Genomic DNA, 27,753 nt, shown 5'->3' on the forward strand with positions numbered 1-27,753 from the left:
TGTTCCTTGTCTATCCCGTATGGGTTAATGAACCTCACAGTATCACTGGAGGACCTGACTACTCTTTCTGAGTAATTGAAAGAGATGGCATTCAGATTTCCTTTTGTACTAGTAAATATGTTGTTTCTTGAGAACTTAAAGAAGTGTATTGAGATGGAGTTTTAGCTGGATATTCACATGCAATGTAATAGGCATTTGGAAAACTCTTTTTAGAAGTAAGAGAGCTGTATTGATGAGAGGGTGTTTATTGATCTCCGGAACTTTTTATGCATCCAGAACCATTTTGAGGGAAATGGAGGAAGCACAAGATGCTTCCTCAGATTATTTCCAGGCATGAACTGGTACTCCATATCCTCATCTAGTGGGAATTCTTTAACAATACTTTGGTGCATGGGTTATTGTTAACAAGGTTAATTCAGAAGCCCAAGGATGCATTATACCTTTGGTTTTCAAGGCTATTTAATACCTATCTTGCAAACCATAGGAGGGATTCACTATTGTTAAGGGCTTTGCCCATCACATGAGAAGTAATTTTGACTAGAGGAAAAGCATCCTCCCCACACACACTTGTCTCCCTGTAATCCCATATCAAAGGATACAATCTGAAGTGCTCTTATGCTTTAGTAGGGAACTGTGATCTGGAGTAAGAAGAAACAGAAGACTCTTTTCTGCTTTTCAGACTCTGAACCTCTTGCCCTGACAGAGCAAGGACTCCAGAGCTAAAATCCATGGAAGATGCAGTTCCCTTTCCACTGCAAAGCTCTACCCAGGGCAGCTTGTAATGTATTTATTCCTCCATGCTCAGAGTCTGCAGGATATTGCAGAGGCAGAGTATTGGTTCTGTGGCCTGTTAAATCCACTTGTGTGAAAGAAAGATCCTTGGGATAGGAATGCAAAGCAAAAAAGAACCTGATTTATCCACAGCTTGCTCATTAGGAAAGCATTGCCACTTTTGTTAAGCACAGTAATTATCTTGTTTTGCTTTGGGTATGTCTTTGTCCCCCTCCCCCAACCAGTTTCTTCCTACCAAGATGAATATTTTCTCTGGGTCAATCACATGTACTTCCTGTTTATTTACAGACAGCATGGTTTTCCTGGATACTGTAGGAATATAGCTTTCTTAGGGTGATACTTTGCCAGAGGCTATCTGCCTAAGGTGGGGGTGATGCTGTCTGTACTACTCCTTTGTCCCAGGCAGCTTCCTGGTTTTGAATTCCATAAGTTAATACCTGTTAATGATGACATGTGAAAGAGGAAGTGTCAAATTAGCTCTGAATAATTTGAATAGTCTGGATTTTAGTCTCAACTTGGGAAGGACTTGAGTCTTTCTGTATCTTCTGGACAAATTTTTAGTGTCCCGTTTCCTTTTGGAGTTGTTAATCAAATGAGACCATTGCCATCCCAAGACTGGAAGGAAATTAATGAGGTGCTTTTGCTTTGATGTTGTTTAATTAACTGTAATTAGATTTGATCCCCAGTTGTTCAGATGTGTGTGTAAAAATGTGATAGCTGGTCAGTGTTGTGTCTTAGTTGGGTATTCATATGAGGAGGTCTCCCTGTGCAGCATAGCCTAGGGTATCATTGCCAGGGACTTCTTAGGTGGCTTAAGTGTGTGCTGGTCACCTGTCCAATGGGCTTAATTTTTGTTCACACCACTTGCCTCATTTCTTTTTGTTTTGTTTCCTTGGTACTATGGTCAGACTGTTCACAAAATGTGACTCCTGCAGCTGTTGCTGGAAGGCTGTTCCAAAGCCTCAGTTCTCTGGTTGTTATAAACACTTTTTCGTTTCCAGCCTCATTTTCCCTGTGGTCAGTTTTTTGCTTGACTTGATGCCAACTCTTTAATGGACCTTGAACAAATATTTTTCTTTTCTCCTTCCCCTGAGGGCCTTTTGGAAGCTTTTTGGCATGGCAAGGTGAAGGGTGTGGGCTGTTCTTGCATGGATGGATGCAGGGGAGGGAAAGGAGAGGGTCATCTGGCACTTGCAGGGCTGGACAGGAGGCAGGTTTGAGAACTGGGGAGTTGTGGCACGGGTTTTTTCAAGACAAAGCACAGCAGCTTGATAAGAGCATCCTAGCAAAAACACTAACAGGAATCATATCCTGTTAAGCCTAGTTTTACAGGATTAAGTAAACAAAGTTCTCTTAGTCACTTTCTGTCTCTCCAAGCACACTGCTAATCCATTTTCACATTAGTTTTAAGTGTTTGTGCAAGCAGCACAGTCTGGCAGTTAGCAAACAGCATTGCCCTTGGTTGTGCTGCATAAATGTTGGTGGGGCTGTGGTACAGATTGGATCAGGCAGCTGATCTGGATCGGTCTGGTTGAACTGGATGGTTGAATTTATCTTGCTTTAGCACTGCACAAGTGATTTTTTTCAACACTATTTGAAATAAGTGATATATGCTTAACATAAGCACCTGTCTTTTATGAGGCTTATGATGTCTTTTATGAGGCTTGTGATGCTAAATGTGTTTGTACCATTGCTGACTTTTTGAGAAAAGCATCTCAATGCTTTTGAGAGCATCTCAATGCTCCAGAGAGCATTTAAAAAACCCTGAATATTTACTTCCCTATTTCTGTAGCAGAGCTCTCTAGTTCTCATAATTCAATTGTCTGTCTTAATACCATCAGCTTTTTTTTGAAATGCCAGCTCTGTGTACTGATAACGTCTTTTAGTTTTGCATTTTAAAATATAGTTTAATTTTAAGTAACCATTAGCTCACTTCTAGTTGTGGTGGATTCAGTTCTGAACCAAGAGATCATCCACAATTTTTTTGTCTTTGAAGAAAAAAAAAAATGTGAAGAGGAAATGCCAAATTAATTTGGAGCCTTCCAGCAGATAGTCAGTCTTGCATTTTAACTCTCTTTTCATTCCCTTCTGAATTTTTCCTTCACAGTGCTTTCTAAAGCCTTACACAAGTGAAGTTAAGTGGGCAATTGCTTAACCAAGTATTAGTCATATCCTTTTTGTTAAGGTTTTGTGTTTAGTACCTGTTTCAGGCATGTGAAGAATTGTTGAAAATCGGGAGAACTGTAAAGTAGTTTTGTGTTTTATCTGTGGCGTGAAATAGTGAGACAAGTTTCAAAGCTTATTTTGAAACCCTTTTTGAGTTGGATCAGATGCAAGGTGCTGAGTTATCTTCTCTTATTTTCATCTCTTCCTCCTTGGCATTAGTGGGACTACTTATCTGATCTTCCCAAGGAGTCCCATCAAGCTTTTATAGTGTCATATTCCATTTTGGGGATGTCGTGGTTTGAGCCTGGCTGATAACAAAGGACCATGTGGCTGCTCACTCCCCTTCCACTATTTTGGGATGGTGAGGAGGAAATCCAACTAAAACCTCTTGGATCATGACAAAGGACTAGGAGGGTTCCACTGACCAATTATGGTCACAGGCAAAACAGACTTGGGAAAAAAATTTGATTTATTATTAATCAAAACAGGGCAAAGAGAAAACAAAAAACAGAGCTTAAATACTTCTCCCCACCCCTCCCTTCTTCCCAGGCCCAAATTACTTTGTCCCAATATCTTGACCTCATCCCACATGACAGGGGAAGATATACTTTTTAGAATTAAGTAGTTGAGAATAAGCTGATAGACTTTTTCTGGTACCTTGTCTCTGCAAACTTTAATTGTTTGCTTTACTAGTTTGAGTGTGGCCATATCTCATCTGTGTTCCTACTCTGTACTTCTGCCAAATCAGTCAGAGTTTGAACTACCATCCTATGGTCACATCTGGTCCAGGTTAAATCTGAACTTGTGGCTGATCCAGTGTACAGTGTTGGTATTTATGGTCATGCTTATGTTTTATTGTCATGGTGACTAAACTGGTCACCTCAGTTTAGTGACTGCAGTTTGAAGTTCCAGATGTTTTATCTGAATTGCATGCTTGCTTAGAGATTTTTAGACATTAGATTACAGAGTGCCATATCTTACCTCCAAGTATGTTCAGAAATACCTAAACGAAAGTCATCACTGTCTTCCAGAATCACATTTTACAAATTTGCCAGAGAAAACCATTTTCATGTATCCTAACTGCTGTTTCATTAAAGGTGAGGGCATCACTTTGTTAGAAGTGCAAAGTTGAGATTTAAGACTCTGTAGCATGTGATTGACATGTGTTTTGGACCAAAGTTAATATAATTCCTGCATTTACATAATTCACAAACTTCTTTTAAATTGGCTATTCTAGTGACTTTGTTCACCAGCAATATCTAAATGTGTTGAAACGGGAATTTATTTTTTTCTCTTGTCTTGTTTCTTTAGTCTGAAAAGGTCCAGGTGGTCTTTTTTGCAGGCAAGGTAATTAAAGTGACCGTGTCATTTCAGAAAGGTAAAAGATAAACATGTTTCAAGTCTCTGTAAACACAGAAACTCTATGTTATAAAGTAACTCTGTACATGCTATTTACTTCCCACCATACTTCTCAGGGTAAAAAGATTTCATTGACTGAGACCCAAGTCTTGATTGATTCTGAAATACCACTAAAACTCTTAATAGAGAGAACTTCCATGCAGTGTCATGGTGTTGGGGGTTCTGGTGGGCAGAAGGGTGACCATGAGCCAGCAATGTCCTGGATGTGTTCCTGTGGGACCTATGCTGGGTCACCCTGCTCTGGCAGGGGGGTTGGACTCTGTGGTCTTTTGAAGTCCCTTCCAACCCCTAAGATTCTATGATTTTGTGATTCCAGCTCCATCCTATCCTGAAAGGACATGGGAGGAAATCTTTTTGGTCTCTTGCCAAGCACCCGTGTTACTGAGCTTACATGGCTTACAGATAGCCTCTTATCTTACTCTTCCTTCCTTTCCCCCTTCAACAGGAGGAACCTAAATGAAGGAACCTTATAAAAAACAGATGTTACAAAGAGGAGGAATTTCATCATATTTTGAATGAAGTAGCTGTTGCTCTAGCTGCGTGCTGAAGTTGTATGCAAACACTGTTTTGCCCCATACTGAAATGAGAAACTTGTTGGCATTGAGTATAAAATGGCAGAAGTAAAATTTAGAGGTGTAGAATAACCAGCTGAAGGCTGGGTTCAAAAGGGTTGCTGGGTTCACAGTGGTTGGTATGTGGCATGGGGAAAATACAGTAGATTCCTTTTAGGTAGCAGAGAGTAATCTGACCAGGTTCTTATTTTTATGGATGTGCAGTGTCACTTAAATAGTTTAAAAACATTCCTCCAGTATTGCTGAACCTTTTGTTAGTCCTTCAGCTGACCTTGTACTACCTTCTCCAGGATGAAGTGAGCATGTTTGTGGTGCTTTTTGTCAGATTGGTTAATCACAATATTTTTCTTCATTTTTTATAGAGCAAATTCGATTAAAGAATATAAGAAATGTCTATGGAAGATGCTTGTGGTACCGTTTGCGACTGTTGAAACCACAACAAAACATCATTCCTACAGTAAAGTAAGTACATTTGGTTTCCATGACTTTCCATTAGAGCTGAGTCTTATATTTTTATTTTTGTAAAAAAAAAAAATCCATCTGCTTTGATTACCAGAAAAATGTAATTGGTTATTATATAAGGTCTTCTGTGTCACAGATGAGATATTTGCAGTCTGCTATGTTTGAATAATTAATAGTTAATCATTATTGTCTAGTAGGGCCTGAAATGAAGATGGTTCTTTGTCCTTTATAAAATACCTGAAACCAATGAATCTCAGCACTAGTAAATAAGTAAACAATGCATTTATTTGTTCTAAAAGATAACTCTCTCTCACTAAAATTAGTGGTGCTAGCAGTGTCAATTGAGTTAAATGTATATATATAAGCATATACATTCAGACATACAATAGTAATAATTTGTATGTTTAAAGTTGATGGCTTTATCTCCTTTAGTTCTTTGGTTTTTATTCCTACCCTCAAAATACCTTACTGTCAGACCAGTGTTTCAGCTTTGCTTTTTTTTGAAAAATGACTTTGTCTAGGATCTCTTTAAACTTATTTTAGAACAGGAAATACTATTGTGTACCTGATAAGAACAGACAGTTAAAGAATGGAAGGAGTCTTTGTTGACAGAAACTGGTTAGAAGTCAGAGTAGCTGTCTTACCTGTGTCAAAGACAGTGTTATAAATGAAATACTCGTACCTGCTTTGAAATGGCTTTAATATTTCCTGCTATTTTAGTATTTTGGCTTAACAACTGATATCAAATGTCTTTGTTATTTGTAGAATTATACTAGAGGATATACTAGAGGATTTGTACATTAAAAATGCTTCCTTCCAAACAGGAAAATAGTCCTTCTTGCTGGCTGGGCATTATTTTTGTTTCTTGCATACAAAGTTTCCAAAACAGACCGAGAGTATCAAGAATACAACCCCTATGAAGTTTTACATTTGGATCCTGTAAGTAATGACATCTTTCAGTAGTCTGTACTACTATAATTGTATAGTCTATGTCTAGATGTCAAATATAAGATTTATTTTTTAAACAAGTTACCTTCTGTGAATATATCAAGTGGATTTTTTTTTTGGCATCTGAAAATTGCTGCTTATTGTAAAGTTAGTTGTTAAATATTCATTGCTTATATCTGTACTAATTTATATCTTATAACTCCTTCAGAATTCTAATGGCTTTTTTAATGTAGTGAGGTGGATTTTTAAAAATCTATTTTGAATCTTACCATGATGTTGTTTTCCTTGTTTTAGAGAGAGGGGAAAAAAAGCAAGTAATTCTGCCTTGTATGCCCTGTGAAAATCCTCTCAACAACCAATTTTAGGGATTTTGCTGGATAAATGCTATAAACAAGAATGCAGATTCGTTTGCTTTATAGCTATTGTGTGGCAATATTTCTCCTGTAAATGAAAAGTTGGCAGTAGATGTAGTAAAGGCTACCTTGAATCTCAGTTGCTTTTGTGAATCTAAACAGCAAACTAAATAATGATACCAGCTACTTGGTTTATTAAACTGGAAAAAAAAAGACATAGTGTTTATCTAGAAAACAGATGCAGTGCTTTACTTACATTTAAGCTCTAATTCAAGATGGATATAAAAAGTTACATATCCCAGGGTGACAAACAGACCTTCTAGACATCTCTTAAACTCTTTCCTTCTGCTTAACCACAGTACCTCAAGGAAATTCTGTTTATTGTAATTATTTCATGATATAAAACTCCTTCTTTGAATAACAGTAGAGACGTCTGAGGTATATTTTAGTCTCCTACCTAAGGAAATAGGCAGTGGATACAGCTCAGCACAGTAATATGGAAGAACTTTGATTTTGATCAGACTTGATGTGTATCATTAGTGTGGGGGAGCTTAGTATGTATATGAACATTAACAGATTGTTTTACATCACTTACCATTATTGGCGTGGCTTGTTGGCATGAGGATGGGCATCACTGGTGCTGCTTTTTCATGAGAGCTTTTGTAGCAGATGCCTGACCCCAGCCTGTTTCTAGCTAGATGGATAGAACAAGATGCTCCCGTTCTGTGCAGAGGCAAGTTCCTCAAATTCAGCCTCTGCTCAGTGCCTCTCTGAGGGACTGATTGCTGCCCTGTGTTCTCTCGCTGAGGCACAGGAAAAGATAAATTTTTACTGTTGAATGGTATCTGTTGAAAGTGTGTGGTTTAAATGTTCATGTTTCTGGATTAAGTTTGGTTAAACAAATCAGGCTAGGGATGAGGTCATCAGAGGATTTTCTTTTGTCATCTTTGGCAAATTTCTGCAAGTAACAACCCTGAGGGGAAACAGGTTCATATGTAGGGAATTGTTACTTAATGGTTATTGATGAAAATTCATATACATGCTCAAGACACATGCAGCTTAGCCAGGCAAATAAATGAATCCTGGAATGTTCCAAGAACTGATAGAAAGATGGAGCATGAGCTGAATTAAAGCCAGAGATGTTACAAGAGGAATGAAGGGTTGGGTGTGAAGATAGATAAGTTGAAGAAGGGCTCAAAATAGATTCCAAGATTCCAGAGAGTATTTGTTTATTGCATTTCTGTATTAACAGACTATGTCTCTTAAATCCCCTTGAAAAAATTCACGTTCAGACTACATGAAAGTTAACAACTTCCTTCTTTTACAATTCAAGTGGAACCCTTAGAATTGTTGCCAGCTTTGCTGATGTGGAAGTAGTACGGTTGTTGAAGTGTTGCTGGATAATGGAAATGCTGCTATTAAAATACAAAACAAAAGCCCAAAGAAATAAAAAAAACAAACCCAAGAACTTAGTAAAAAGAGGATTGCAGTCACTCAAATTTGGCTGCACAGTAATTCTTTGGCTTATTTGCATACATACCATGAGCAGGATGTTATTTGTTGTGTGGGGTTTTTAGGTTTTTTTTTTCAATCTTATGTTAGTTTATCAGCTTATAATGGGGCTGGTTTTTTTATAGAGGAGAACCACAGAATGAACAAAGTCCAGATAATGTGCGTGCTCCTTGTGTTGTATAAAATATCATCACTTTGTTTTGAAAAAAGAATGGCTCTTCTTGGAGCACATCACTTAAATTCCATAATACATAAGGTACTCAGATATTATTACTGTTTTATTGAATGAGTGTCCTTACTGCTATTTTACAGGTGAGATCCAAGGCAGAAAGATAAAGCTCAAATGATTATAATATTGGATTCTTTAAGACAGACAATCAGGACTGTAATTTTGTTTTGTCTTGGTTTTTTTACGTAGTTAATGTAGGGAAGCTCTGTGTTCCAAGTAGAGTGCTGAGTGACACCGACTGTTCTAGGCTGCTAAGCATTTCTGTAAGTCAGACCGAACCTCTGCAGCCTGGCTTTTGAAAATGAGGAGTAAACAAAAAATTGTCAGGGATCACATACATCCTCTGCTGCACAGAGAAATAATTAGGGGTTTTTTTGTTTGTTATGGTGGGCAGCATTCATATGAGCCATGAAATCCCACTGCTTCTCTAGAAACCTGATTTATTTATTTTTATTTATTTTTATTTATTTTTATTTATTTTTATTTATTTTTATTTATTTTTATTTATTTTTATTTATTTTTATTTATTTTTATTTATTTTTATTTATTTTTATTTATCTTTTCTTCTTTTCTTTTTACTTTTTATTTTCTTACTTTTTATTTTTCTTACTTTTTATTTTTCTTTTTATTTTTCTTACTTTTTATTTTCTTACTTTTTATTATTTTTATTTTATTATTTATTTTTATTTTATTATTTTTATTATTTTTATTTTATTATTTTTATTTTATTTTATTAATTTTCCAGCTTCTGCTATTTATCTGGCATTCTGCATGTAGTCTTGAAATGGCTGGTTTTACTTGAAGTCTAATTTACTACGGAATAAATTCATCCTGTGAATTAAATGAGACAGGCATGGTGTTGAAAAACAGTGTTGGAATATGATAGATACTGCATAAAGAGAGATAAAAGTACAGCAAGTGAAGCCTCAGGGTAGCTTAATTTCTGATTTAATTTTTTTTTAAACAGTACCATTATCTTTAAAAAGCTTCTTGTGTGTTTATTATGCAGTTAAGATCAGCATGCTTGGCTTTTCTGCTCCAAGATGTTGAAAAGACCTATGGTAATGGTTCTGTGGAACTTGACAGATTGCATACTAGAAAAACTTCATCTGTGCTTACTATGAAGTTTTGTAGGTTTTCTTGAGTAGTGAAGTTCACAGCCCAACCTGAAAGCTGATGCAGAGGGGGTTGTGTTGGTGACATTTAACAGCATGCTGCAGTAGAGTAGAAATGGATCTCTTTGTCAGGCATGGGTAATGTATTGCCTTTGTTCAAGGAGTTTGACATAATATATAGGTAAGACGATTCTAGTCAAAGGCATTCTTAAATGACAAGGCAATCTACTGATCCTGGTGACTGTCAGATTTATTTCTGCCTGTATCTGCAAGTGAACCATCATACTTGATCTATGAACTCTCTGCTTAAATGGAACACTATTACAAATGAGAGTTCATCGTATTCATGAATATGTTTAGGAAAGAAAAGATTTGTCAAACAGATAAAGCAGCCATGCATGTTTTTTTTCTCCTATGGATGGATAAACAAGATAATCCAGAAAAAAAACCCCTATCCTCAGCCATCTGAATGTCTTCTTTTTTTTAGACTGTGATTTCTAACTTGTTTTAAAAATATAATTGTTTTTATAAATGTTTTTACAATAATATTTGTATGAAATGCATATGTAGTTTCACTATCATACCATATTAGAACATAATTCTGTAGTTCAATAAATGGTGCAGAGAAATACTGCACAATGCACTTTGGAATCATAAAGAAGAATGGGTTTGACTTAAGATACATATTGATAACTCAAAATTTTTTTTTTTAAGGGAGCAAGTATATCAGAAATTAAGAAACAGTACCGTGCACTATCGTTAAAATACCATCCAGATAAAGGAGGAGATGAAGTTATGTTCATGAGGATTGCTAAGGCCTATGCAGCGTAAGTTTTTTGGTTTGTTGTTTTTTTTTTTCTGCTTACAGAAAATGGGAACTTGATATTATGGAAAGGAAAGCCTCTAGGGTAATAGCATGGATTACCTAAGCAGCCAGGGAAGATGTGTTTGGGTATGTAATGAAAGTCAAAACATGTCTCAGTTAGTGCATACTTGTTCTGTACAAGGTAGGAAGGATGACTGTAATTGTTTAGCAACTGTCAGGATGCTGTGAGGTGCTAGGTCTTTGTACTGAACTTCCATATTGGCTGGGAAAACTGTTTGCAGTGCAATACATATTAAATCTCCAAGCTGATGTCAGAAACAAGATGGGTGTTGTGGTTTTTAACCACCCAGCTCTGCTGAAGATACTCTGAAATGTTGCTTTTGAAAAGAAATGCACTGTTCATTTCACTTGGTGATAAAACCAAAGAGGAAGAGACAGTCTTTTATCTCTGTTCCCATCTGGCAACAAAGATGTTTCATTCTTTTTCTGACTTAGTTTTCTCAGCTCCCCCACGTTCGTTTTCATTTGCACTTGTCTTGCAGTCCTGATATTTCACTTGGTGACTGTTTCGTGTTACCTATGTAATTCTTAAAAGCTAAACGCTTGAATCCTCTGTTTCTCTGGAAAATTCTTTGGCTTTACCTCTGCTTATACCATTTTAATCTGAGCAATGATGTGTAATATTAGAATTTGGTTAAGAGTTCCCTTTTTATTGAATTTTTCCATAATGAAGAATTTGTCAACATGGATTTTGTGATGCTATTCAGATGTGGAATGTCAATACACCTTCGTTCTTTTCTAGTCTAAAATATCATCTGTCAGAGTCCAGTTCTTTCAGACCAGGGTCTCCTAGATATTCAACATATGAAGCATGTAATCTTTAAGATCAAGTTTGCTTATCTGAAGACAGCTGATGTTACATGCTTTCTGATTTAGTGGAGTGATATATTTGTATTGGGGTTTTTTGGTATATTTTCTAAGTTACACTTTGCAAATACAACAATTTTGATACACAGTTCAATCACAATACCAACATGACTCCCATTAAGAGTCTTTTTATTAAACTTGTCATGATGCTGGGCATCCTCAGGTGCTGGGAAGGCATGTGTGGGTTGAAGCCAGCTTCATATTGAACCCATTGCTTTCATGTGGGTTGAAGCCATTGCTTTCTTCAAAATTCTTCTGCCAGTTGTCTAGTTTTTATACTCTGTGCTGAGCTAAGCCAGGTATGCACTTTTCCCACGCTGGTCTTGCAAACTGGAGGAGACATTCATACTTTTGTAATGTACTCAAGGAGGAATGTTTACATCACCAGTTGATCCACTCGGCTTGATAGGTGCTTATCAAAAACAAAAGCCATGCTCTGGTCCCCTTTGTATTTGGACAGAGACAACTTCTTTGCAGCAGCTCTGGGGAGTCACTGTAGTCAGTCTGAGCTTCACAGTGTGGTCTTTGCCCATCCCCTCTAAGCCTTCTTCCTTTGTAGGGGTTTGTTGGGTCAGGCACATCACCAGAGAACCTGCCAAGATGGTAATTTCTGCCTTTAAGTAACTTGTGTGTGATTGACCTTACTGACTGAGAGCCCTGTTTGGGGTAAGGTGAGGAGATCTGGCACCATGCTCACTTGGGCAGTTTTGAAATCATACTTTGCTGCTTGAACACACATGCATCACTGTGAAGGTCTCTTCAGTATGGTATTCTGGTACTGCTTTTTGAACTCCTGGAACATTGTGCTACTTTGCTTTGTAATTTAGCACTCAAATGCTTGCTGATACAGTTTGATACTTCAAATGCTAGTGCAGGGGCTGTGTGCCTCTGCCACAGTGAAGTTCCTTAGTCATACTGTCTTGAAGGATCATAAAAGCCACCTGTGCAGTGAGTCTGCTTGTTAACAAATGTGAGACTTAGAAATGACTAGGACATCTGACTCAATCACTGGGTTTCTTCCCTAAGACAGTATTCTGTATAGGGACTGCCTGGTGGTGTTTCCTGAAGCAGTATTCTTCCTTCTAGTAACAGGGATTCTGTTTGAGGTGGTATATTGCTGCCAAGAAGCTGTCATTACAGAACAGGCATACAAACTTTAAGATTTAGGAGGTGGTGTCTCAATCTATTTTTCTCTTCCTAAATGTGAAACTAGGAACTTCCTGGGGAAAAACAAAACAAAATAAAACAAAAACCCAAAACAAAATACCAAACCACAAAACAAGCAACTAAAAAAACCCCACAAACCCCAAAAGGCTGAAAGTCTAAAATAAGATAATTAGAAGCCCATATGGATAACTTCTGCTTTATCAACTCCTCTTGCATATTCACCATTCTTCCAAAAAAAGACAACACTTTTAGCCTTCTTCTGTCTTTCAATATCTGTACTGTAACCTTGCATTGAAAAGCTTTTTGCTGATGGGTACCCAGTCATTCTTATAGAAGGGAGGTGGGATTTTTCCATCTTCTGTACAAGTGTCTGATTTCTTTTGTGTCTGATCTATTTTGCTGTCAGTGGGCTAAAAGAATTAATTTGTGTATCATGAAGTAATACAGCAGTTTTGTTTCGTATCAGCTTTTGATACAAGCAATAGCAGAAGCTATTTAGCTTTCGAAACCATCTCTGGGAAATAGTATAAGCACCACATTTAAGAGTTTCTGTACATTAATGATTTAGAGAATTTCTTTACTTCTGTATTAACATAATATCTCTTCTTGAAACTAGCTTAACTGATGAAGAATCACGAAAAAATTGGGAAGAATTTGGTAATCCAGATGGACCACAAGGTAACAGATATGAGTAACAGAAGTCCTGTAATTTCTGTACTTAGAGCTTTGTAATATCTGACCATTTGAGAAGCACTCAGATCTTCATAAGCAAAAGTTGTTCTATATATTTTTTGAAGAAATGCATCCAGTCAGTTCTTTGCTTTTGAAACTGTCTCTGGGATGATTGTGGGAGGGAAAGGCAGGAAAGAGTTCGCTTTCATGTTTCTCAAACTTCTTATTAGGGATAAAAAGAGATGTTTTTTTCATTAGTCAGCCTCAGTAACTAGCGAGACGTACCAGTATTAAAGAGAGCTGTAAATGAAAAATAGAATAATACTCATCAGAAACCTGTCAATTTTAAGCCTTTCATAGTACTTATCATTGGATGCTATAAATATATTGAAAAAATAAAAACTAGCCATAATGCAGTAAACAGACTTTGAAGGGATGTGAAGATATGCACGATTTAAATACTAAACACACATCTGCTTTCCACTTGCTGGAAGAATCATAGAATGGTGAGATTTGGAAGGGACCTCTAGAGATCATAGAGTCCAACTCCTCTGCTGAAGCAGGATCACCTAGGGCAGGTCAGACAGAAATGTGTCCAGATGGGTCTTGAAAGCCTATAGAGAAGGAGACTGCAGCCTCTCTGGGTTGTTTTTCCTCATATTGAGGTGGAACATTGTGTTCCAGTTTGTCCACTGCCCCTCATCCTATTACAGGGCACCACTGAAAAGAGACTGGACACCCACCCATCAAATATTTCTAATTATTATTAAGATCCCCTCTCACTCTTCTCCAGACTGAACAGCCCCAGGTCTCAGCCTTTCCTCATACAACATGTGTTCTGGGCCCCTGATTATCCTTGTAGCCCTATGTTGGACTCTCTCTGGTATACCTTCCCCTCTTGAACTGGGGAGCCCAGAACTGGACACAATACTCTAGATGTGGTCTCACTAGGGCAGAATAGAGGGAGAGGAGAACCTCCCTTGACCTGCTGGACACACTCTTCTTAATGCACTCCCAGATACTATTGGCCTTCTTGGCCATAAGGACACCTTGCTGTCCCATGGATAACTCATTGTCCCCCAGGACTCCAAAGTCCATCTCCATAGAGCTGCTTTCCAGCAGGTCAACCTCTAATCTATACTGGTGCATGGGTGTTATTGCTCCCCAGGTGCAGGACTCTACACCTACTATTGTTGAACATCATTAGGTTCCCCTTTGCCCAAGTCTCTAATCTGTCCAGATGTCCTGGATGGCTGCACAGCCTTCCAGTGTTCCAGCCAGTCCTTCCAGCAAACTTTCAGAGAATACATTCTGTCCCCTCATGTTGGTGAAGATGTTGAGCAAGACTGGACTCAGTCCTGACCCCTGGGGAACACCACTAGTTACAGGTCTTCAAATGGACTCCGCACCATTGATCACAACCCTCTGAACTGTGTTGTTGGCACTTCTCAGTCTGTCTTGCCATCCACTCTTCCTACCCACAGGGATGTTAAGGGAGACAGTGTTGAAAGCCTTGCTGAAATCAAGGTTGACAACATCCACTGCTCTCCCTGCATCTATCCTTTCAATCACACCATCAGAGAAGGATATCAGATTTGTCAAAAATTATTTCCCTTTGGTGAATCCATTCTGTCCACTCCTGATAACCTTGTCTTTCATGTGATTAGAGATGAAGTACTGTTTGAATGTAGCTTTGTGCTACTTTCCTGCTAGGTTGTTCCTGTGCAGGTAGCCACATGAAAATAATCCTGATTATGAGATACTGAAGTTTTACAGCAGATGATTCAAACGAAAACAATTCAAGACTGAAAGTTAATAGATTTTTTTCCCCTCTTATTTGCAGTTGTGTGAGTCACTTGTGAAACATCTTTGTAACCGCAAGTGGACTTGTTGTTAAGAAGAGTATTGTATATTTCTAGCTGTTTCTGATAGTTATTACATGCTAAAAAAGGAAATCTGTTAAGACAGGCCTCCATAGATCTCTGCTTCTTGATGCCCTGCAGTTTGCAGGACTAAGTTATGCTATGTATCTATGTGTAATGAGCTGAGGCCACCTTGGAGGTAATTAATGGAATTTCTAACTTAATTGTGAAGTTACATGAGGGAACTCGGCTGGAAATTCTTCTGAATTATATTCATGCATGGGAACATAAATCCAACATGAGAAATTAATTAAAAAAGGGAGAAAAAAAAAAGCCCAGTGCCTTACACAGTGTTTCAAGGGAGCAGTCTTCCCTGTCCCTTCAAAATAACAACTGTGCCAGCTAAATTATGCATAGTCTGTCAAAAGCATTTCTGATGGACTAAAGTGGGGTCTGTTTCTTTAACTCAGTTTTAACTCAGTTTTAACTCAGTTTTAACTCAGTTTTAACTCAGTTTTAACTCAGTTTTAACTCAGTTTTAACTCAGTTTTACAGCGTAGCAAATCACCTCCTAATTCTCTTTTCCTCACCAAACAACTAAGGAGGACTCTGTCCCTCTTGGTGCAAAATATAAATAAGAATATAATGCTTCAGAAATGCTACCACAATATCAGCAAAATGACACTGTAAATTTTAGGCTGATATATGAACAATTTGCTACTATGAACAATTTTGGTCTGTTACATGAACAAGCTATTAACTCAGTGCTGCCAAGGGATAGGATTTCAAGCTAGGCAATGTCTTTGAAGGGACCTGAAGCTGACTTTAAAAGAAAACTCAGCCAAAAGCTGAAACTATAAAGGTATGAAGATCCTTGTGCAGTTGGCTCAGTTTGCTTTCACAAACTTAAAGGACTTAAGAGATTCCTGAAGAGTGAAATGAAACCATTCTTTGGCCCGGCAATTAAACCAAGTGACAGATGCTCTCTATTAATCTCTCTCTCCTCCCTGATAAAGAAAGGAGAGAGAATAAGGGAGAGAGACTTATGGGTTGGAAACTAAACTACACAACTTTAATGAAACAGTAATGATAAATAGGAAAAATTACTAAATATATACAAATATACAGGAAAATGGAAACCACATTCCTCCCCACTTTTCCCCCAATAACTCTCACGTCACCACTGAGGCTGCAGGGCAGCCCTGGGAAAGTCCAGGCTGGACTCCTGGAGTCGGCAGCAGTCGGGAACCGGAGGCAGGAACACACAGATATGGGCTGGCACGGATCAGGACCACAGGCAAACGAACGGACGGAATCCTTCCAGGATGCCGGGTGAAGGAAGGGAAGCAGGAAAGGCAGGAAGGGCAGGCAGCCGGAAGCTGGAAGCTTGGCTTGGCCCTCGTGATGCCTCAAATTTATACTGAATGTGATGTATATGGGATGGAATACTCTCTTTGGTCAATTCTGGCATCTATCTTGTCTGCTCCTCCCCAAAGGAGGGCTGCAGGTGGGACCTCTTTATTCCTTCTGGAGGGTAAAATGTTCCTCAGAGCTGAGCAGTGTCCTTGGCTCTGCACACCAGTCTCTAGCATTAACTATAAACATTGAGTGTTACCAGTCCCAGAAGCAGACACTGTCTGAGAAACTTGCTGTTAATTTCAGCAAGTGCAACTACTTACAAGAGACTTGGCTGAAAGCAGGAGTACAAGACAGAAAATCACCTTTATCCTGGCCCAAACCAGGACAGTGTGAAGCTTCCTTTTCTTCTGAAACATTGGCTCAGCTTATGGTTCTCTGCTTTTGCTTCTAGAGGTATCATAGTTGCTTCCTCTGAAGGGTGGGAAGAGGCCTGAAATTTTCTCTCTCCCATCCTCTATTCTGTAACCTCATTTGTTCCACATTGAAGTGTGAGAGCTTTCTAATTTAGTGAAATTCACCTTTTCATTTGTACACCTGTAATGTAAAAATCTGTATTCAAGCTGTGTACTCTAATTTTTTAGTTCACTGTAGTCTAAGCATGGAAACTGTCTCTTATAGAGGTGTATTCTGAGATGAAATGAAACACATCTGGTGTTAGACATGTCTAACCAGGTTAGATGAGGTACATCCCAAAGGATGTACCAGCACAAAGGAGCAGCAAGCAGTATTCCTCTCTATCCAGTTGAAGCAGCATGGGGTTAGAGGCAGGCAAACAAGAAGATCTTGTTGTCATGACTTGATCATTTACTGAAAGTAGAAGACTAAATGTGCAAAATCATTTGGAGTGTCTAAAAGCAGGTGAGAGGGGACCTAGAAAGGTAAAGGATGCTTTTAATGATGTAAGGCAGTTTTAGTAGACTAATTGCATTGCTATTTGCTAGTAATGCTTCAGCTCAGCAAACATGGGTGGGGCCAAGGAGATTCTCAGAGCAGACCAGAGCGAGCTTTGATATTGAACCAAAAATACTGTGGGAAATTGAAATAAACATCACCAGAAAAAGATACATCATGTTTTCAGTAGATTGTTGTAAAAATCCTAACCATTAACATCTAGGGAAGAGTCTCCAGACTTCTCTCCAGAGCTGTGCATTTCCTGAAACTTATTGTGGTAAATGCAATAAGTGGTGCTACTCTGTTGAACTCCTTAAAGCTTGAGCTGTAGTCATGTAGCTCACATGTTTGAGTTTCAACAAGCAGTAGTTTCCAACTTAACTACACAGAAGTCACAATAGGCTTGTGCATAACAACTGGTTGGCTGAATTGATGGCTGCACAACCTGTTGGAGACAGTATCAGGACAGTATGTAAGTACATAAAGGATCCTGGTCTGACTTTAAGTCAGTACTACTCATTGACACCTGCTAGTACTGAGGAAAGCGTTGGGGTTTTTTTGTTTGCTTGTTTTTTATTAAATGAGGCCCTAGAAATTTGTAAAGTGTTTTTTTAAATTTTCTTTGATCCCTAGAACTTCTAGTACTGGAATAGGCAATATTTGCAAAGTTAAGTTTATTACTGTTGGTGCCTGAAAACAAGCTATCTTATTCTATTCTGTATTCAGATCTGTGTACTGTAAATGTTAAAGTATCATGTCTTCTATTTACTCTAGCCTAACTCATTTTGAAATAAAAAGTGTTTCTTTCTCTTTCTTATCAATCACACAGACATTTGAACTGGCGGAGGGTTTTATTTTTACAATTTACAATTTAGAACACTTTCCTAAATTTACAAAGTAAACTTTTTTTGCAGAATTCATTTGCTCAGGTTTTTTCAGTTTGTGTATTTAGTGAACTAAATGTATTTAAACTGAAAACTCTTAGGGCAAAGCTCATAAGTATTTCCATCTAGGAAAGCTTTCTCTTTTATATACTAATAAATCTTACATATCTATTTCACTGCAATATGTTAAGCTGAAATTTTTATAGTGTACAGATGTTGCATTTAAGTCTTGTTATTTTGTTGAATACTTGAGTATTTCTAATTTGGGTTTTGATTTTGCTACATATGTTAGAATTTTGTTTATTGAAGTGATAAGCATAAGGATTTTTTATGGGCTGGTGGTTTTGTTGTTGGGATTTTTTGTGTGTATGTGTATTTTTTTGGGGGGGTGTTTGTTTTGTTTGTTTAGATGTAAGTTGACTTTAAAACAATTCCTTATATTTTATATAATTTATAGTGAATTTCTTTTCTTTCATCTTGCAGCTACAAGCTTTGGTATAGCTTTGCCAGCTTGGATTGTGGATCAGAAAAATTCAATTTTGGTGAGTCAGCTTGCTTTGGTCAGGATTTTAAGATGAGCTTTTAAATATTCACCTTAAAATGTTTGTGCTTAATGTTGCACAATTTAGTCAAAACACATAGTGCTTGATCCAGATAAGACTTTGGTCCAGATGCATTTGTTCGAAGCAAATTTTAGGAGTCAAAAATGTTAGAGTAGCTTAAATCTAATCTTTGAGAGTAAAGTATTAATATGCTTGTAAGGATCTCCTTGCAATGACAATGAGGCTGCACCCTCTGCTACGAAGTGGGTGTGTTTGCTGCTGCAAAGAGGCACCTGTACTCAGCCCTGGTGAGGCCACACCTCGAGTCCTGTGTCCAGTTCTGGGCCCCTCAGTTTAGGAAGGATATTGAGGTCCTGGAGCAGGTCCAAAGGAGGGCAACTAGGCTGGTGAAGGGACTTGAGCACAGACCCTATGAGGAGAGGCTGAGGGAGCTGGGGCTGTTCAGCCTGAAGAAGAGGCGGCTCAAGGGAGACCTCATCGCTCTCTACAACTCCCTGAAAGGAGGGTGTAGCCGGGTGGGGGTTGTTCTATTTTCCTAGGCAACTCTCAGCAAGACAAGAGGACACGGTCTTAAGTTGTGCCAGGGGAGGTTTAGGTTGGATAGTAGAAAGAATTTCTTTACGGAGGGGGTGATCAGACATTGGAATGGGCTGCCCAGGGAAGTAGTGGATTCTCTGTCCCTGGAGATATTTAAAAAGAGACTGGATGTGGCACTCAGTGCCATGGTCTGGTAACTGCAGCAGTAGTGAATCAAGGGTTGGACTTGATCTCAGATGTCCCTTTCAACCCAGCCAATTCTATGATTCTATATAGGACTGTTTGCTTGCTGGATTTCTGTGGTTCCGTTTGGTTTTCTAGCAATGCTGTAACCACACAGTGTCTAAATGTCCTTTCTGTTGCATTTGTTGCTGTAAGATATTTGGCTTACCTGCTTCATTTCTTTTAATGCAGTAATCATCTCTGTCCACTGCATTATAGTTGAGCTGCCAACTCTTCAATTAAAGAAACCCACCAGAGACAATTCATGGATGATTTATAAGATTACTTTCACTAAACTGATACTCTATTTAAATAGTAGCCAACTGATTACATGATTACATTACTTTTAAGTTGTTCTTCAGAAGTAATAGCAGGTATGATGCAATAATCTTGCATTAATTTGTTGTAGGCTTGTGGTGATACTACTTGACTGTATTTTAGAATAAAGATTACTCAAGAGTGGTATTTAGTAACTGAAGTGTCTAACACATATTTCATAATTTTTCTCTAGGTTTTGCTTGTATATGGGTTAGCATTTATGGTTATTCTTCCAGTTGTTGTGGTAAGTATTACCTGATTAATATTCTGTCCTCTGTAACCAAACTGTAAACAGAGCTGTCTTTAGACATAAGTAGAGTTGTTCACTCCTGCCTTTCATGGAGAAGATCGAACAAGCTTCTTTAAAAAAACAAACAGACAAACAAGGTGGTTGTTTTCTTTTACTATGGAAAAAGTTTAGCTGCTGTAGAATTTTCAAAACTATTCAGTGCCATAATAGAGAGAGAGCTTTAGAGAAGGTATTAGATAAAGCAAGAGACTGAAATATGTAATTTGTTTTGTACCTTCTGTCATTCACCACATGAAAATTAGTATTATATGATGAAGTTGAGTATATTTGGTGGTCTTACTGTAGAGCAAAGACTGAGATGTCTGACTGGTGGGACTGGAATGATTACTGCACATGGAACAGGTTATTGCTTTGATTTCTCCTGTCTGTCTTAGTTTTCATAACTTCAGTTTTAATTGATCTTCTGTATACCCTTCTGTGTGCCCTTGAGATTTCTTTGTGTGAGGAATCAATTGCTAAGTCAGTGGTATTTCAGGGCTTGGGCTTTCCCTACCAGATTGCTTTTGAACAATGTCCCTTATCCAGTGATCGTGCATTTGGGGTATGGCATGAAGAAAGTCTCAGAAAATTGAGAAACCTTCATGCTCTGGGAAGATTTTAATTGGAGAAAGTGTCTTGAGGTCTTGAGAACTGCTTGCATCCCTGTGTGCAGAGGCTTAGCCAGGCATTATCCCTTTTCTTTGAGAGTCTTTCTGAATAACTGAAGATTTCATGTAGAAAATTAGATGTGGCAATTTCAGCTCATTGTTGAATAAGCCTAAAATCAAGTGTACAATGTCTACATCTTTTTCCCATCTTATCTTTTAGATTTCTTCGTTGTTGATGTTTTGGGTTTTGGTTTTTTTTTTTTTTTTTTACACATGTACTTTCATTGATTCATACTATATATACTGTATATTGATTTGATTTATCCTTTCTGTAGTTAAGAAGAAATGTACTGAGCAGAGGAAAAAAAAAATCTGCCTCTACTTGTCCCTATACCAGATGTAGACTTCTGCATTCAGAGTTGTCACTGTAAATTTCTTTTATAGTCAGTGAAGAGGAGTAGTAATTTTTATGGAGCAATTTATTTTATCATTTCATTCTGAAGTAGACATACAAGATGATTCATGCCTTTAATGGGCCTGTTTCTCTTTTATGAATCAATAAAGAAGCCGAAGTTAACTACATGTAGTCATTGTGTATCTGAGATAGGCATCTCAAATAAAGTAAGGCTGGTTCCACCCTTTGAATCCACATAGACAAAAAAGGAAAATACTGATACGTAGTTGTTTCTAGACCTCCACTGACCTAGAAACTGTTCTGTGCATTAGGTAAGAGAGATGAGCTGTACTTGTGAAAGCATTTGGGGAGCTTCTTTGCTAAAGATTCAGAATGGGTATAGTTATATTTTTCTTCCAGTATCTATACTTAGACAAAAATTGGATTGTTAGCAAATGATAATTACTTTTTTTGCAGCAAAACTTTTTAAAAAGTTGTGTACTATTCTGTGTCAGGGTTCATCTATTTGTGAAAGAATCAAACCTAATTTATTTTAAAAAATAATTAAGTAATTTACATAGTATTTGCTGTAGTAGGGGAATTTACACTATTGCCTATTAAATTAATAGTAGTAATCATCACATACTACTGTTCTGCTTGTTACATTCCACTTGTGATAAACTTTTTAATTCCCCTTATGTATCTCAAATGTTTTCTCCTATGTTGGTAAGCTTTGCTTACAAGGAGTTTAATTGCATTTTACATTGCATTTACATTGCATTTTATAACCCAGCACAGCATTTTTCTTAAAATCTATTAGAGTACAATCACTGTACAGTGAGTTCCATAATTTGAAGTCACCAGTGTAATGCTAATGAGGGAATTACTGCAGTGTTTCTGAAAGTTTGGAAGATTTTTTTTCTGTCAACCTGAAGGCATATGGCTTAATTCTGAAAATTGGCAGCAAGGGTACAGGGCCACCTCCAGATTCGCCTTCAAAGCATTTTCTGATTAGGTGACTCAAATAGCTTTTTGCAAAATTTCTTATAATGAAAGAAGGCTCTTATTCCGTTCTTGGTCAGCCTCAGCTGAGTTTGGTTTGAATGCTGCATTGCACAGTAAGAAGTTACTAGGTATATAGAAAGTGGCAAATCCAGAGGATTGATTATTTAGTGAATTCAATAAGACTACACCAAAACCAAAGCAGTGAGTTTGTGTGTGCTTATGTGTTTGCAGGAGGAATTTTTTAGGCTTGAGATAATAAAAAAATCTGTAGCATACATTTTCTCAGATTAATATATTGGTATGCTTTAAAAATGTATGTTGGCAGAGATTCTTCTGTTTCCTTCTTCTTTCTGAAACTCAGCTGACCCTAACACAGATCAAATTAGTTGGGCTGAGTTACCTTCTTGTGAACAGACATGAACTGATTCAGCATAGCCCATGCAGGAGGGGTTGCAGCTGGGTGATCCTAAGGACCCTTCCAACAAACAAACAAACAAACAAACCATTCCATGAGTCTGTCATGCTTCACTGTAGCTGATACCATGTTGTACCTCTTAAATGTTTCAGGGTTCCTGGTGGTACCGATCAATACGATATAGTGGAGACCAGATTCTCATTAGGACAACTCAAATATATACATATTTTGTCTATAAAACACGGAACATGGACATGAAGCGTAAGTAAAAGGCATCTTGAAATGCTGATGGATTTAATCTGGATATGTTAATCTGATGTTAAAATTTTTCTGCTTGAGAAACTGTTGGTAGGTTAATGTGTCTGGTTCTTCTAGAGTGTTTCTAAAAACTTGATTTTGTTACAGGTGAAGAGTATTCTAGAAGAAGCCTGAAGTATTTGAGAGAGGGAATTATATAGATCTTTATTTCTGTCTGTCTTATTTATACATTAAAAAAAAAAGTAAGGAAAAGGGATATGTTCAGAAAAACATGCTGACCTACTTGTAGTCCTGAGCTGCTACATGGCCATTAGGAGCACAGCAACTATCTGTGTGTTTTCTTCTGCTAGTGTAACAAAATGAGCTTTGGGAATTTTCTAGGGTTCTTCATAAAATTTTTACATCACCAAAGAATGAAATACCATTTCCAGTTCTCTGTTTGTTGTTTTTATGCTACAGCTAAATTTCTGTTTAAAATTTTTGCTCCCTGTCAATTTCATATTACTCAGTTACTCCTTTGTAGCTATTGCTATGCTTATTTTTCTTGTCTGCCCACTTTCAAAGGAATAAAACTTTTCTGGGAGAAATATGCAGGTGCATTGTGTTGATACAGAGTTGGACCTGTCAGTTTGAAGGAAGACTAGGTCTGTAGAATTATCATGGTAATAGTTCTACATTGGATTTTACTAGACTGCATATTCAAAGCAATTGTAAAGCAGAATTAAAAAAAAAATAATCCAAAACCAAACCCAAAACGCCCTAAAAAGGGCTCATTAATACATTATCTCACTTTTCAAATTGCACTGTTGTTCAGCTGTACATTTGCTGTAAGATTACTGGTTTTGTCTGCTCTTGTTACAAGCTTTCCCTACCAAGCCAAAATGCTTTGCAAATAATCTGAAGTTATATAGATAAAAGTAGAGAAATATGTTCACTTTCTGCAAGTGAACAGTAATCTGTAAGAAGATATAAATATTTGGGAGAGAAGGAATGCAGCACACATGAATTTGTGTGTATGGGATTAATTCAGACCACTTTATGTTCTCTACCTTGCATGCTCATGTACTTTTTCCTATTCTCCAAACAGCTTGGTGAGAAAGGAATGGAAGGAAAGTAGGTGAGACTACTTTAGTTTAGAGTTTACTGAAAGCCTTGTCTTCTCTTTCTTCAAGTTTGTTGTCAACAGTAAATTATTTCATTTTGAACCTTGCTCAGAACCACAGGTTTGAGGCTTGCCATGTTTCTCCTACAGACTGGTTAAAAAAAGTAACCTGAAGTTACTGAATCAATAAGAGGAATGGTTCTGTGAGCATACAGAAGTAGCCAAATTGCTGTGAGCAGTCAGGTCTGCCAGTCCTAAAGAAACCTAAAAAAAAAAGTAGCCTTGAGCCATCTCTTTCTCTCTTGTGCCAGCTACAGGTTCTTGCTTCCTTTATTCTGTGGCAGTATTAACTGCTCCACTAAATAGAGACATAGGTATTCATGGTTGTTGGAAGAGTGGGAATTAAGTTTTTACAGCTCAAGGTTCAGAAGAAATGGCTCTGTGGCACAGGATGTTGCTGACATTTTCTCTGCCTCCAATTGTCTCTGCAGGTCTTATCATGGTTTTAGCAGGGGCATCGGAATTTGATCCTCAGTACAATAAAGATGCTACAAGCAGACCAGCAGACAACATTCAGATACCACAGGTAAGTTACATTAAGAGATGTTTTATAAGTCACTGATCCCTTCAAGGGAAGAAGACGGTGCTTCTAGGTGACCAGCTGACAAATTTAAAGTTTTTAATGCATTAGTTTTGTTGAGATGCAAATGTTTCTTTCTAGAAATAGGATTTAGAAGCTAGACTTCATTTAATTTTTTTAAATACAAGATAATTTTATTGTTGGTAATGCTTAAATTAAGTGAAATAAGTTTTGAGGAGGGGTGAATTAAGTACAGAATTAGAGTGTCAGTTCATATACATATTGAGTGTTCATATAAGGAGGTGATCCCTGTTTGATAATGTTCTTTTAAATCATTATCATATCTGCATAATATGTTAATTCTGAAATAAAATTATCTGATATCTGAATTAATCTCTTTAAATATCAAAAAGATTCTCCAGGAATGTCAGTTTCCCTCTGGTTGCCTTTTATTTTCATTTCTATTTAGTCTTCCCAAAAGAGATGCCATAATATATACTGTGGCAAATTGTTACTGCTAGCAGAGTTTTAGGAAGTTTTATTTGACAGTAACTGATACTTCAGTTTTAAGAAATTCAAAGCACAATCTATGAAATGCTCCAATGAAAATGTTTTTAGCTTGCAAAATGAGGGAGAAGTAGACAGACTTGAACTTTGCATGCACACAGTTGAATTTTCAAGTCCTAAACATAAAGAAAATAGACTCAGATACCTGTATACTTGTCTTTTGTCTCTGTTACAAATTCCTTATCATCTTGTGGACTTCAAAAGGAGGTGAAGTTGTACTTAGGTGAGGTTATTCAGTAGGCATTGTGCTTGTGGTCCTAACACTGGTAAAGATCACCTTGATCGTGAGTTCTCCTGTGCTGTCGCAAACATTAGCATTGTGCAAGCCCTTTAGATTTAATCATGCTTCTTTTAAAAGGCAGTCAGGCTTCCTGTAACCGTACCCTACTGAGAGGCTGTTCCAGAACTTGCTGTTCTAGTGGTTAGGAGTCTTGTTTGTGACCAATTTATATCCATGTTTTTGTCATAATTGTTCTTCAGTCTAAACGATTCTTGCTGTATATATCCTTAATGCATTTATAGACAGAAGCAAGAGCCCATTTGTTACCTTTTTGTCTTTGATTTGCTATACCAGAAAGGCTGTTGTCTTTTCATTCCCTTTTCCATCTTTTGTGAAAAGGCTTCTCATTTCCCTCATACTGCTATGTGCTGGATGGGGTACTGTTCCCAGTTGATGTATTTCTAAATTTTAATAGTGTTTTTTACTTTCTCTGCTCAGAATTGTCCACAGTATTCCATGCTAGGTCTTAGCAGTGCCTTAGTCAGTGGCACTACTGTTTCTGTATTTCTGCTGGGAGTAACTTTCAGTATACTGTTTTCCTCAACTGCTTTAAATGGTGGTTTAATACAACTAGTGTGGGATTGCTAAGTTTCTGGGATTTCTTTTGTCTAGCATACTTTTTTCCAGGTGACAAGCTCCCACCTTTGAGGTGCAGTTCTTGTTAGTGTGCAAGAGTTTGAGCTTGCATTTTATACTATTGGATTTTGTTCCATTTCTAAAGCTTCAGTAATCAGGGTCTTCTGTGTGGTTTTTTTTCTCTGAGCACATGGCAGTACATGTCTCTGAAGCATCAATATATAAGGGTATTGATTATAATTTCTCCTAACATATCCTGCTTTATGGGCTATGATCATTGTTGCCATTTTTATTTCATTGTTTTATCCTAAACCCAGTATCAATACTTTTTATAAAAAGTTTTTGTATCAGAGTTTTAGTAATCATGGCCTAGTGTTACATCAGGATGTGCTTAACTTCTTGTTAGAATTCTTGTTAGAATTTTTTCAAGTGTGGGGAAGGATTAGTCAAGAGTCAGTGTAGCCTGGCTGTTAATATCTTAGCTTCCCTTTGTGGAGAGAGATTTTGGAATCTCAGTTTCTCCTCAAGTGACTTGACCTAAAAAGTGAAGCTTCTGGACCATGTATTGCGTCTTAGAAACTATGAGCTTCTGATTGTCAGCTTTGCAGCTTCTGTATCCAGGGCCTTCAACAAATTCAGGTGTGAGAGACCTGTTTGAACTGCACATCTTAGTCTGGTCAGGATTGAGGGAAGTTATGCAGAATAAGGAACACCGTGCTTTGTTCAAAGTGATGCCATTGATACATATTAAAGTACTTGGTACTTTAAAATACTCCCAGCTTACCAGGGAGTTCAGGCTTACAACCACCCTTTCTGAGATACCCAAGAGAATTTCTGAGCAGTTTGACTAGGTATTAGATGTGTGATAGGTCTCATGGTGATGCTGCTGCTAGAACCTGTTGAGTTCCATATAAATAAATGCCTTAGACATATCGTTAAATCTAGTGACCTGTCAAAATAAAACCAGACTTTTGAAATATTTATCCATCAATACAAGTTTACTCTGTGCTATTCAAGGCACGTTTCTTGTGTACAAATCATTAATTCACTCCTCATCCTACACTGAAAGAAGACATTTAAAGACTTTTTTTGGAACTAGGTTATGATTACAAATGGGTAATGCTCATCTGTATAGAACTTTCCAGGGAAAAGTTACTTAAAGGTTTGGTTTTGTGACTGTAACTTTTTTCCTTGTAAACTGTTGTCCTACTGTATTTGGTTCTCTTTTGCACCAAAACAGCTATTTAACTGCTTTATTTTAGCTAATAAGAGAAATTGGTGGCATAAATTTAAAGAAGAATGAGCCTCCACTCACCTGCCCCTACAGCCTGAAAGCCAGAGTTCTGCTGTTGACTCATCTTGCCAGGATGAAAGTTCCTGAGGTTCTTGAAGAAGGTAATGGCTTGTCCTCTTAGAAAATATGTTGCATACTGCAGTATTCATAGTTCTTGTCCATTGAAGAGTTAAATGGATCAGTATTCTTTATGCAGTGTACTTAGTTTTTCAACTTTAATGACATTTGCTTAGCATTTACTCCTTCTCTTCACAGCCCTTTGATAGTGATATCCCATTTTTTAATGTGTTCTGGTAACACGTGTAACAGGATTTTTTTTTCCTTGTACAAGAAAAAGAAGGTAAACATGTGAAGTATATTTGTTTTTCAGAGATCCAAGATAAGCTTAATATTACTCTAGCATTTCCATGCATAATTAGTTTTGGAGTTTTTTTAGCTTACTTGTATGAAGCAAGGATAACAACATTAGAATTTTAAATATCAGTTAGGTGTGAGCTTCAGTTTGTGTTTTGCAGTTTTTCATGCTTGT

The 27,753-nt window shown here is 37.4% G+C and overlaps 1 protein-coding gene across 2 annotated transcripts in view; it reads left to right on the forward strand.

The window, feature by feature from the left end:
• The window catches only part of SEC63 (SEC63 homolog, protein translocation regulator), a 60,352-nt gene that overhangs the window by 12,244 nt on the left and 20,355 nt on the right, over positions 1–27,753 (forward strand). For both annotated transcript variants that reach the window (XM_030447876.1, XM_030447877.1), the window contains exons 2-10: positions 5,312–5,411; positions 6,236–6,350; positions 10,283–10,395; positions 13,105–13,166; positions 18,700–18,758; positions 20,050–20,100; positions 22,720–22,828; positions 24,419–24,513; positions 27,193–27,325. In XM_030447876.1, the coding sequence (XP_030303736.1) occupies positions 5,312–5,411; positions 6,236–6,350; positions 10,283–10,395; positions 13,105–13,166; positions 18,700–18,758; positions 20,050–20,100; positions 22,720–22,828; positions 24,419–24,513; positions 27,193–27,325 (837 nt within the window). The remainder of the gene's footprint in view (positions 1–5,311; positions 5,412–6,235; positions 6,351–10,282; positions 10,396–13,104; positions 13,167–18,699; positions 18,759–20,049; positions 20,101–22,719; positions 22,829–24,418; positions 24,514–27,192; positions 27,326–27,753) is intronic.

This window comes from Calypte anna, chromosome 3, assembly GCF_003957555.1.
Source record: "Calypte anna isolate BGI_N300 chromosome 3, bCalAnn1_v1.p, whole genome shotgun sequence".
Taxonomy (NCBI): Eukaryota; Metazoa; Chordata; class Aves; order Apodiformes; family Trochilidae; genus Calypte; species Calypte anna.